The sequence below is a fragment of the Phacochoerus africanus genome, chromosome X (genome assembly GCF_016906955.1).
Source record: "Phacochoerus africanus isolate WHEZ1 chromosome X, ROS_Pafr_v1, whole genome shotgun sequence".
Lineage (NCBI taxonomy): Eukaryota > Metazoa > Chordata > Mammalia > Artiodactyla > Suidae > Phacochoerus > Phacochoerus africanus.
The window spans coordinates 110,968,772-110,981,499 of NC_062560.1; the positions used below are offsets into that span (position 1 = coordinate 110,968,772).

At 39.5% G+C, this 12,728-nt stretch overlaps 1 protein-coding gene across 6 annotated transcripts in view; it reads left to right on the forward strand.

Annotated features, from left to right (window-relative positions):
* Positions 1-10,172, forward strand: part of SLC25A14 (solute carrier family 25 member 14) — a 29,919-nt gene extending 19,747 nt beyond the window's left edge. For 3 of the 6 annotated variants that reach the window (XM_047765299.1, XM_047765304.1, XM_047765301.1), the window contains exons 8-11: positions 1,876-2,000; positions 2,808-2,943; positions 8,775-8,855; positions 9,722-10,172. In XM_047765299.1, the coding sequence (XP_047621255.1) occupies positions 1,876-2,000; positions 2,808-2,943; positions 8,775-8,855; positions 9,722-9,763 (384 nt within the window). In that variant the 3' untranslated portion in view covers positions 9,764-10,172. The remainder of the gene's footprint in view (positions 1-1,875; positions 2,001-2,807; positions 2,944-8,774; positions 8,856-9,721) is intronic. The other 3 variants (XM_047765300.1, XM_047765303.1, XM_047765302.1) reach the window with 3 other exon arrangements.
* Positions 10,173-12,728: the final 2,556 nt, after the last annotated feature.

Genomic DNA, 12,728 nt, shown 5'->3' on the forward strand with positions numbered 1-12,728 from the left:
TGAACTCTTTAATTATAATGGGTATCCCAGAAAGCAGATGTTCCCATGGTATGTTCTTTTTAATTTTAAATTATACTTAAACACAATTATAAAAGTAAAACATTCTTTATGAATTTTTTTTACAAAAATTTGGCATGTGGGTGTATACCTTTCCCCCTAATGTTAGAATAATACCGTAAGTAATTTTATGTCTTGCCTTCTTTAACGTTATAGGCATTTTGTTGTGTCATTAATATTCTTCAAAAACATGACTTTTGGAGTTCCTTGGTGGCTCTGTGGGTTAAGGATCCAGCGTTGTCACTGCTGTGGCTCATGTTGCTGCAGTGGCAAGGGTTTGATCCCTGGCCCCAGAACTTCTGCATGCCACAGGTGTGGCCAAAAAGACAAACACAAAATCAAAAACATGACTTTTAATGCTCTAGCAGTCCTATGTTGTAACATGAGCTGTGATGGGAATATTGTGCTAGTGAATGAAAAGCTAGTAGTCTAGATACATACCCAAGAGAGTTATAAGCATATCTTTATGCAAAAACTTCTACATTAATGTTCATAACAGCATTATTCATCATAGCCAAAAAGCATTTTTGGGGGGCCACACCCACAGCATATGGAGGTTCCCAGGCTAGGGGTCAAATTGGAGCTATAGCTGCTGGCCTACGCCACAGCCACAGCCACATCAGATCCGAGCCACATCTTCGACCTACACCACAGCTCATGGCAATGATGGATCCGTAACCCACTGAGTGAGGCCAGGGATTGAACCTGGAACGTCATGTGGATTAGGTCGCTGATGTGGCTTGGATCTGATGTGGCTGTGGCTGTGGCGTAGGCCGGCAGCTGTAGCTCCAATTCGACCCCTAGCCTGGGAACCTCCATATGCTGTGGGTGCGGGCCCCCCCCCCCCCGAAAAAAAATGCTTTTTGGCTATTATGAATAATGCTGTTATGAACATTAATGTAGAAGTTTTTGCATAGAGATATGCTTATAATCCTGCTGGGTATGTATCTAGATGTGAAATCACGGGGTCATATAGTAATTCTATGTTTAAATTTTTGAGGAATTGCCAAAATGTTTATCACAATGGTTGTTACATGCCACCGACAGTGTCTAAGCATATATCTTCTTTGGGGAAATGTCTACTTAGATCTTTTGCCCAGTTTTTAATTGGATAGTTTGTCTTTTTACTGTTGTAAGAGTTCTTTTATTTACTAGTCTTTTAGATACTAGTCCATATGTGATACATGATATATACTAGTCCAGATATATGATTTGCAAATATTTTCCCCCATTGTGAGTTGTCTCTCCCCTCTTTTTTTTTTTTTTTTTTTTGGTCTTTTTAGGACTGCACTCGCGGCATATGGAGATTCCCAGGCTAGGGGTCAAATGGGAGCTGTAGCCGCTGGCTTACACCACAGCCACAGCAATGCCAGATCCAAGCTTCGTCATTGTCCTACACCTTAGCTCACCACAATGCTGGATCTTTAACCCACTGAGCGAGGCCGGGGATCGAACCTGTGTCCTCATGGTTAGTAGTCAGATTTGTTTCCACTGAGCCATGACACGAACTCCTCTTTTCACTTTCTTGATGGTATCCTTTGAATCACAAAAATGTAAATTGTGATGAAGTTCCATTTACCTATTTTTTCTTTTGTTGCTTGTGATTATTTGGGTGTCATATCAATGATTTTATTTTTGGTACAGTAAGTGAATTGGGAGTTTATTAGTGTTCCAGTATTGATTTGACAGAGTGACCTCTGTACTTCAGACTTGGATTTTTCTCTCATTTTTTTAACTCCTAACCTATTTTGTTCACTTTTAGACTTACATCACTACCAGTGTATTTCCTTGGTGTCTCATGTCACTTATGTTTTATAGGGTGTCGTCCCAACTGCTCAGCGGGCTGCCATCGTTGTGGGAGTAGAGCTACCAGTCTATGATATTACGAAGAAGCACCTAATATTGTCAGGGGTGTTGGGAGACACAATCTTAACTCACTTTGTGTAAGTCTGATAGGTTGTGCTCATTCCATATTTTCAGTTCTGTAAGCACAAAATGTATTTTTCACTGAAGTCCACATATAGAATTGATGATGTGTACATATAGCCTAAATACCTTTTTCTTTCTCATCACCAGAACCTCAAGCCTTCTGATACATACACAGAGATTCCAGATGCAGTGGGGCACTTTAGTACTTGGGGGCAGTGTCTAATACAGTAGCCCGTCAGATGTCTCTAGGATTTGCATTTATTCATGCACAGCCTCTATATCTAATAAGCTCATCTATTATTTGCTTTGGGTAATTTTGGATCAGAAAGCAAATTTTCTCAATGGGAAACAGAAAAAAAGGGTGCAATTTTACAGGGCCTGCGAAAGAAGACCACAGTTTTGGCCTGAAGACTGTTGCTAATCTCATCGTACATTTTCTTCATCTTGCAACCTTTATAATATTTTACTACTCAGATGCACTTGGCATATGATGCTGCCTGTGGTTTGAAACATTTGCATAACCATTTGCATAACCATAATAGTGCATAATATTTCCTGCTTAGGGAACTTGCTAGACTTATAAACTGTCCCCTTAACATAAATGGCTCTCTGAGTTTTGGATTGAAAAGTGAAGGGAACAACTTTTGAATAATGTCTTTTTTGTAAAAATTTCTTTTCTCTTTAGCTTGTAATGAAAGGGCAAGTGCCAGGTTTTATCTGACGAGTCTGACTCCTTGTACATGTATGTTTGGCCTAATTTCTGTTTAAATGGGCGGAGGTGGAAGTGAGCCAGTCTGTCTTCTTAAAGTTTTCATCTTTAGTTCTAGCTTTACATGTGGCTTGGCTGGGGCTCTGGCTTCCAATCCAGTTGATGTGGTTCGAACTCGCATGATGAACCAGAGGGCAATTGTGGGGCACGTGGACCTCTACAAGGGCACTTTGGATGGTATTTTAAAGGTACGAACACTGTGAACTTGGATTGTATTTTTAGTTTCCTTTGATGTCTCATACCTTCTTGCAGTCCTTATTCTCAGTTGCTACATTTCCTTCTGAAGATGCAAGAATCATTATGCCTATTTTTAGTAGCCTTTCAGAGTAATTCCCAGGTACGAAGCTGTCTCCTTGGCAATCTGCTGACGCACAGTGGTTCTTAATATTATTATTCCAATTTGAATGCTTAAGACTGCAGGATACTTTTATCAATAGCACCATGTAGAATTACTGATAGAAAGGACCCAACATATCCCATGTTTGCCCATTTCAGAAAAGGCAGAGCTCTTGTAATAGAAAATCTAGCAATTGGTTTCAGTCCAGCATTGTACTGTTGTTCATACTTTGGCTTTGAAAGTTTCTGCTATGTTACATTTGTAGGGAGCTGAATATCATACGTGTATTATGTATTATAATGTATTATATAATCACTGGTGGAAATACTGCTACAAAAACCAAACTTGGAGCTAAAATGTGATGTTGTTTTATGGTTTCTCTGTTGCTATCAGTTTAGTTAAAAACTGTTATCTCTCAGGCACCATTTTAGTAGGTACAGAGAAATTACAGTGTATTGCAGTCATACAAACAGATAATCAACACATCTTGGTAAATAATAAACTCAGGGATCTATGGGAGGAAATTTTGGTCCAATTTGGAAGTTTGGGATAGATTTCCTGTAGATGGAGGCATCTGGAATACTAATAACACACATCTGTTGAATGCTTTACTGTGTATCAGGAACTGTCTTAATGAGATTTACATGTATTCATTCATTGAATCCTCGTGATTACAAGCTACCAAAGCACTGAGAGATGAACTGACCTGCCCAAAGTTTCATAGCTAGTAAGTGAGAGAACTGGGATTTCAACTCAGACCATTGGCTTCAAACCAATATTCTTAACTCTACTCTGTGGTGCCTTCCTCATGTTAGTGAATGAGGATTAGTTAGGTTATAAAGAAAATCAAATGCTGTGCTGAGATGCTTGGACTTAACTTTTTTACTTGATAAGAAGCTATTGAAAGATTTTAATCAGGTCGGATTTGCCTTTTAAATAGATCACTCTGGCTTTGTGGTGACTGGATCTAAGACAGTGGTTCTCAGTCTGAAATGCATATTGGAATCACCTGGGGAACTTTCACTGCTTCTGTGCCCACAGTAGACCAATGAACTCAGAACATCTAGGGTAGGAACCAGGCTGTCAGTATTTTCATAATTCTTCACGTGATTGCAGTGTTTACCCAAGGTGGAAAACCTCTTATCTAAGAGGATAAGCCTGGAACAGTGGTTCTTAAAACTTTTTACATGTATCTGAATCACGTGGAAGGCTCGTTAAAATGCAGATGGCTAGGCCCCATCACCACATTCTGATTCAACAAGTTTGGAGTAGGACCTGACAATTTTCATTTCTAAGCAGTTCTCTGGCAATACTGATGCTGCTAGTCTGGGACCACACTTTGAGAACCACTCACCTAGAGATGGGAAGCTGATTAGAAGGGGATTATAGTAATCTGAGCAAGAGGTGGTGAGGACCTGAACTTGAGCGTGAATAGTGGGGATAGAGTTGAGAATAATTTAGCTGATGGAATCAACAGGATTTGGTTGACTTGATGTGGAGAGGTATGGGAGAAAGAAGATATCAAAGATCACTTCCCAGGTTTTGGTCTCGGTGACCATGTGGTGACATTTGTTGACAGAGTCATTACAGGAAGCAGAACAGGTTTTGTGGGAGACATCACAATTTGGGATACTTAGTTTGAGGTACATGAGGAACACCCAGCCAATATACTTGGATATCGTAGTCTTAACTCAAGGGAGAGCTCAAGTGTGTAGATAAGAACCCAGGGAATCAGTAGTGTACAGGTGTTACATAGCTATGGAGGGGAAGAGCAGGTAGAGGAGTTCACACCTTTTTGCTTTCCTAGCACACTGAAGTATTATAAAACTCATTCCATTAGTAGTGATTCACAGAAGCAGTGATTCTCATACTCTGGGGAGTACAGTTTGGCAAAGCCCACCCCCTTTCTATTTCTGACATGCTTGCCCTTCCACTTGACAATCACTGGTATAGAGAGAAGAATAGAGCCAAGGAAAGAACTCTGGGGAGATACCAGTTTTTAAGGGCTTGGCAGATGAGGAGCCCAGGAAAGACACCAAAAAATTAATAGTTCCAAAGATATGAGAAAACTTACAAGAGAATAGCGTCTTGGAAGCACAGGGAGTAATGAGCTTCAAGAAGGGCTGAGTAGTTATTTAATGCCAAATGGAATAGAGAAATCCAGTATAAGGACTGCAAAGTGTCTGTTGGATCTAATATTTTCTAGAGGGGATTTGTTGGACTGGTGTTTGCAAAATCCAGATTGCTGTGCACTGAGGAGTGTGTTTAATCATTTATTCATTCATTTCAAAAATGTTTAAGTGTCTTATGTGCTAGATACTGTTCTAGGTTGGTGAACAAAAATGTCCTGGCCTTCATGACATTTTAATTCGAATAGGAAGAGACAGATAAACATATAGGAAGTGAGGATATGTAGACAAGTGTAAAATATTCTTTCAAGAATGAGGTTGGCTAATATACAGTGATATAGCAATAGCTAGCATTTATTGAATGCTAATTATTATGTACTACACACTATAGAATGTCATTTACCTCCAAGAAACCCCATAGAGTAGATGATATCTTTGTCATTTTATAAATGAGAGAACTTAGGTTCAGAGTAGCTCAGTATTTACCCAAGATTACATACCTAATAAATAAGTGGCAGGTGTGACATTTAAATCAGGGTCTGTCTGAATCCAAACTTTGTATTTGTAACCACTATGCTGTGTGGTATTGCCAGAAATGTATTTTCACATTGATGTTAATCTTTAAGTATTTACATTTACTCACTCACTATTAAAATTCTTTAGAAACTAGTTTGCTGTATAGTGTCATCATGCTTTATTACTTCATCTGAAAGAGTGCTAAAACACTTTGGTGAGTGGAATTATGCATTCATCTCTGACAGAAATGAACAGCTGCAGGTCTCACCCTCTTACCTCCATCTTAAAATCCTTGAATGCTTACCATTGACCAAGACGCCTTATGATTCGACACCTTTTTGTTTCTACAGTCCTGTCTCTGCTACCTTTATTCTGTCTTCCACACATACTAAACGAGTTCTGGTATTAGACTTTCTTTCATTCCCAAGTTTTCACCCATGCCTTATATCTTGTTAAATGGTTAGCTCCTACGCATTCTTCAGATCATGTTATTTTTTTCATAAAGGCCTTCCTTGACCATTAAAAACTATTTATATGCACATAGTTTCATGTACGTGCTTTATCATAGCATTTATTATATTTAAAAAAATATCTTTTTGGGGACTAATTCACACATCATAAAATTCACTTATTCAAAGTGGCTTTTGATATAGTCACAGATGTGTGCAACCATCATCACCACAGCTAATTTTAGAACATTTTCATAACCTCAAAAAGAAACCCTGTGCCCTTTAGCTATTATAACCCTAAAAAACCACTCACTGGTCTACGTTTTATCTCTGTGGATTTGCCTATTCTGGATAGCTCATATAAATGGAATCCTAAAATATATGACCTTTTTGACTTACTCCTTTTACTGATCATAATGCTTCAAGGTTCATCCATGCCGTAGCATGTATCAGTACAGGCTTACCTCGGAGGTGTTGCGGGTTTGGTTCTAGACCACCGAAATACAGAAAACATCACAACAAAGTGAGTTACATGAATGTTTTGGTTTCCCAGTGCATATAAAAATTATGTTTATGCTATACTGTAGTCTATGAAATGTGCAATAGTATTGTCAAAAAAACAATGCACATATATTAATTTTAAAATCAAGGTATGATTGCTAAAAAAAATGTTAACCACCATCTAAGCCTTCAGTGAGTCACAATCTCTTTGTAATGGTAACATCAAAAATCAGGAGTTCCCATTGTGGCTCAGTGGAAACAAATCTGACTAGGAACCATGAGGTTGCGGGTTTGATCCCTGGCGTTGCTCAGTGGGTTAAGGATCCGGCGTTGCCGTGAGCTGTGGTGTAGGTTGCAGACATGGCTCGGATCCCGCGTTGCTGTGGCTGTGGCATAGGCCAGCAGCTACAGCTCCAATAAGACCCCTAGCCTGGGAATCTTCATATGCCGCGCCCTGGGTGCGGCCCTAAAAAGACAAAAAAAAGACCCCCCCCAAAAAAAATCACTGACCACAAATCACTATAACAAATATAATCATAATGAAGAAGTGTGAAATATGGTGAGAATGGCCAAAGGTGACAAACACAAAATGAGCAAATGCTGTTAGAAAAATGATGCCAGTAGACTTACTTGATGCAGGGTTGCCACAAACCTTCAATGTGCAAAAAAAAAAATGCAATATCTGCAAAGTGTAATAAACTGAAGTGCAATGAAAGCAGGTATGTCTGCATTGTGTCCCTTTTATGATTGGATAACACTCTATTGTATGGTTCTATCACATTCATTCACATTTGTTACATTTTATTATATAGTTGACCCTTGAGCAATGCGAGTTTGAACTTCGTGGGTCCGCTTATATACAGATTATTATTTTTTTCTGTAGCAAATACTGCAGTACTACATGATCTGCAGTTGGTTGAGCTGGTGGATGCAGAGGGCTGACAATAAGTTGTATGTGGATTTCTGACTGCATGGAGGGTCGATGCCCCTAACACCTGAGTTGTTCAAGAGTCAACTATAATTGCTTTTAATGTCTGTCTTTACCATTTTGCCATGAGCAGTGATGTAGGTCACAGATGCGGCCCTGATCTGGCTTTGCCATGGCTGTGGTGTAGGCTGACAGCTGTAGCTCCGATTGGATCCCTAGCCTGGAAACCTCCATAGGCCAAGGGTGCAGCCCTAAAAGGACAAAAAAAAAAAAAAAGGAATTTGAAATTAGAATGAAATCCACTGAGAAGTCATTGGAGAGCTTTAAACTATCTTCTGATTTATAATTTTAAAAGATTGCTTTGGTTTCTAAGTAGATATTGTTGACCAATTAGGAGGATTATTGTGGTATTCCAGGTGAGAGGTGATGGGGTTGATTTGTCTCTCTTAATGTCCCTTGTCTTAACAGTCTAAGATTCTAGATTATCCGCATCCAGGATTTATTTTGGCTGATTTTCACAGTTTTCCAACATCAATTTTGGTCTGACAGCTTCAGCATTTGCTGACGATCCATTGGTGCAGGCATATTACCACCATGTTTCCATAAATAGTGCCCAGAGTGCCCTTATTATGTTACTGTTTGCTTCAAAAATGATGAGTAAGGATAATGGCTTGAGTGTTCTCAATCTATAAGATAGGATAGGGCTATTCAGAAGTCAGGATTCTCATCTTATTGTCTTAGCAAACACTCTAATGGCCTACTTTATTAGTGACACAGACCAATCCTGATATGTTGTGGGAGGAACTGCACAAGAATGTGAGTAACTGGAGGTGGCTTTCATTGGGGGCCATCTTGGAGGCTGGCGACCACAGACATTCTCTGTTGTGTATGATTGTTACTATTATCCCAGCATTGAGAAGAGTACCTTGCTTATTGTAGGTGCTTAGGAAATATTTGTTGAATGAGTGGGTGGATAGATTTAGAATATATATAAATGCAAAATGTGTGCCTTTAGAAAAAAGGGCCACTCACGAATCTTCAGTTGTCGAGGAGGGGCATGGAAGATGAGTACTAAAATAAAAGTAATTATTATTTTACACTTGACGGATGTAAAGTGTAAGGGGAGTTCACTCCATTTTTTATTCTATCTTTCCCACAGATGTGGAAACATGAAGGCTTTTTTGCACTCTATAAAGGATTTTGGCCAAACTGGCTTCGACTTGGACCCTGGAACATCATTGTATCCTTTTTAAAAACATGAGAATGAAAGCAACTGCTTCAAGCTCCCAGGTAATGTTAGACTCTGGGAAGGAAAATTTCAGTATAGAGCGCTGGAGTCTAATACACACGGAATGGAGTCGAAAAGATATGGGAAAGTTTCTCCTCTTTTCTTCTTTAAAACAAACAACAACAACAAACAGCCAGATCTGAAAGGAGCTAGGAAGTTTTTGGAAACCCTGCTCAGAGTTGCCAACAGAAAGATCCATGCTGAGGTAGTCTGTATTCTCTACCTCTAACTAAATATAGGAGCAGAATAACTAGGGAAATAATAAGACGGAAAACACTTAGAGAGCAGGGGAATCCAGAGCCAAGTAGGGTTCTTTTCACCTGGGTGAATCTCCCTCTTTTAGCTGTGTTTCAGTGCCTCCTACACGCAGAGTCATGAGTTGGATACTGTGTATGGTGGTGTTTGTATAGTGGTGAGCACTGCAGAGTTGAAAAGTAATCCCCTACCCTTGTGGAGTCTATAGGTTGAGGGAGATAACATCTTCCTCCTGCCTCAGGATGGCTCTGATCACCTCATGTCCAATTATTATGTTGTTGATGTACTTAGATATTTGTGTGTGTGTGTCCTTTTTGCCCCTGAAGACTCTTAAGTATGTTAGAGTTCTAATATGTTTATATTGTTAAATGCCAACCATCAAAATGGGCTCATGGTGGGCACCTAATGTGTGGTTCATTTGCCAGATACTGTTTTTAAAATGATTTGAGCAAGTGCAGCTGAGAATGGCACAGATTAAATAACTCAATTTAAGAGAATGCAAGGCACAATTTTAGTATCAGTATCAGTATCAACCCAGTGATCTTCCATGACTTACTCCTCAGTTTTTTATCACATATGAGCAGCTCAAGAGGCTTCAAATCTAAGGACTGAATTATATGTGAGCCAAGTTCTGTCAACCTTTCTACTCTTTTCTTTTCCCTTTTCCTGTGTTCTAACGTATTTTGACAAAGTCGTAAGTATTTACTGAACCATTTGTCTCCTAAGGTCCTTCTGATGGAAGAATGATAGGATGGTTCAAAATTGCTTATGTGTTTGTGTTACCATGTGAACTTTTCCCTGAGAGGAAGTATTAACATTGAGACTCTGGCCCCAGATTGGTATCTTCTGTGAAGATGGATACTGATGGATGACACTCAAAATGGCCTTCTCTCCAAATGTGGGTTAAATGTAGTTTGTTAGCCCCAGACTTGGGCTAGAGCAGAAAGCATAGGCCAGGGCAGTTATTGTATGTTACAGACCTCGGTTCTCATTAAAAAGTATTTATTGGCAGAATCACTTTGGCTTTGTCTTCATTTACTATTTTCTCATTTTCCAACTCTTTAGTTTATATTATATTCTCCAGAAAACAATAAAAAGAAGGTGACTATGACTTTTAGAGGCTTATTGAAGTATTCTGTAAGGGTAGCCTAGTTTATAATAAGATTTGTAAATGTTCACAAAAGTATACATTCTTTTCTTGCAAATTAAAATATTTAATTGGAATCAGTTTATTTTATATATACATATATATATATATTTTTTTTGGTCTTTTGTCTTTTTTTTTTAGGGCCGCACCCGAGGCATGTGGTGGTTCCCAGGCTAGGGGTCTAATCAGAGCTGTAGCTGCCGGCCTACACCACAGCCACAGCAACACCAGATCCCAGCTGTGTCCTCGACCTACACCACAGCTCATGGCAATGCCGGATCCTTAACCCACTGAGCAAGGCCAGGGATCAAACCCGCAACCTCATGATTCCTAGTCGGATTCATTTCTCCTGCGACACGACGGGACCTCCCTGTTTATTATATTAATTTGTTATTCATTATACAATATTCTTACAAAATTCATTTGAAAATCAATGAAAAATGCTATGGTTGTGGTTGTTCCAGGTAAATACATTAAAAAAGAGAGGGATGAAAGAATTAAGGGTATTTGCAAAGGAATATTTCATTGATAATAATTACATTATTTTAAACTTCCATTGATGTATCTGCTTTGCCTAATTGGTCTGCCTACATTTTTTTTTTTTGTCTTTTTAGCTATTTCTTGGGCCGCTCCCACGGCATATGGAGGTTCCCAGGCTAGGGGGCGAATCGGAGCTGTAGCCACCGGCCTACGCCAGAGCCACAGCAACACGGGATCCGAGCCGCGTCTGCAACCTACACCACAGCTCACGGCAACGCCGGATCGTTAACCCACTGAGCAAGGGCAGGGACTGAACCCGCAACCTCATGGTTCCTAGTCAGATTCGTTAACCACTGCGCCACAATGGGAACTCCCTCTGCCTACATTTTGGATGATATTTTGAACAAGTCAACGGCCATCACTTTTTCTTCAGTTTTTATTGAATTTATAATAAATTTTTCTTTAGGTTTTGTTGTTCATTCATCCAACAGGTGACTATGAAATTGACTTTGGACTCAAAGCATTGTGCTCTCCCACCGCCACTCATTGTCATAATGCCACTCACTTGTACACCTCAGACAAGTGATTCTTTCCTAAAGAATGGCTAAACAAACAAGGGGCTCATTTGGAAGTTTCCACAGCTAAGATGCTGAAAGAGGCTTAGAACTCTGGATGCAGGGTTCTAATTGTCTTGCAGGCAAAAAGCTCTGGCTACTTTTTGGTACTAAAACAGTGCCTACCACGTTGTAGGCACTCAAATATTTGTCAAGTGAATAGTTTAGTTCTTAATCTTTATCCATTCATTCTTTTGTTCAACAAACATTAATTGTGTGTCTATTATGTCCTAGGTGCTGGGGATGTAAAAATTAAGACGTGGTCTTTGTTTTCAAGGTCACATTATAGTAGGAGGAAGAGACATGTAAGTAAGTAATTACAGTAGGTACTGAGTACCATCTGAGAGATGAACTAAGTGCTATAGAAGCACAGAGGAGGGAACAGCCAATTACCTAGGGGATTGGCCAGAGGCTTCATAATGGAGGTGACATTAATGCTAAAAAGCCGATGTCACCATGTAGATAAAGCAGGGAAGGACATTCTAGGCAGGGGAATGGGGGAAAGTTCAGTGTGGCTGAAATGAACAGTTTTGGTTTTCAAATACCAGTAAGTTAGAATCACCTGGAGATCTTGTGCAAATGTAGATTCTTGCATCCCATCACTTGAGATCTTAACCTTATTTGGGGCAAGGCATGTGCTTTTGTAACAGGTACTCAACCACAGAGGGTGATTTTTAGATTTCATTTTGAGAAGTGCTTGTAAAGAAATGTGGGCTAGAGTGAAAGCAAATTAAAATAGTATGTCCAAAAGGGTCTCTATACAGCCTAAGAAAGAGTGTGGCTTCTATCCTAGAGGGAAAGGGCAGGCAAAGGCAGATTAAAACAGGGATTAGGAGTTCCCTTGTGGCACAGTGGGTTAAGAATCCAGTACTGTCACTGCTGTAGCTCGGATTGCTGCTGTGGCATGGGTTTTATCCCTGGCCTGGGAACTTCCAACATGCCACAGGCACGACCTAAAACATAAAATAATAAAATAAAATAGGGAATAATATAACCAGCTTTTATTTTTTAGGAAGATAACCCTTAGGTGGAGAGTAGCCTGGAAGGGAGCAACCCGAAAAAGTTTGAGACCCACTGAAATCTACTCCCTTTTATGTACTGGTGGACAAAATAGGGTCCAGAAAAACTGAGAAAATCTGTCCTAAGTTACATAGCCTGATTTTGGCAGATTTGGGCTTAGCACATAGTTATCAGATTCCTTCTCTGTCTCATTCTGCCACACCGAAGTGCCTTCCTAATTGTCAGGCTAGAGTACTACCTTTTCAAAATAAATTTTAATAGACTTTATTTTTTTAGAGAAGTTTTAGGTTCACAACAAAATTGTGTGGA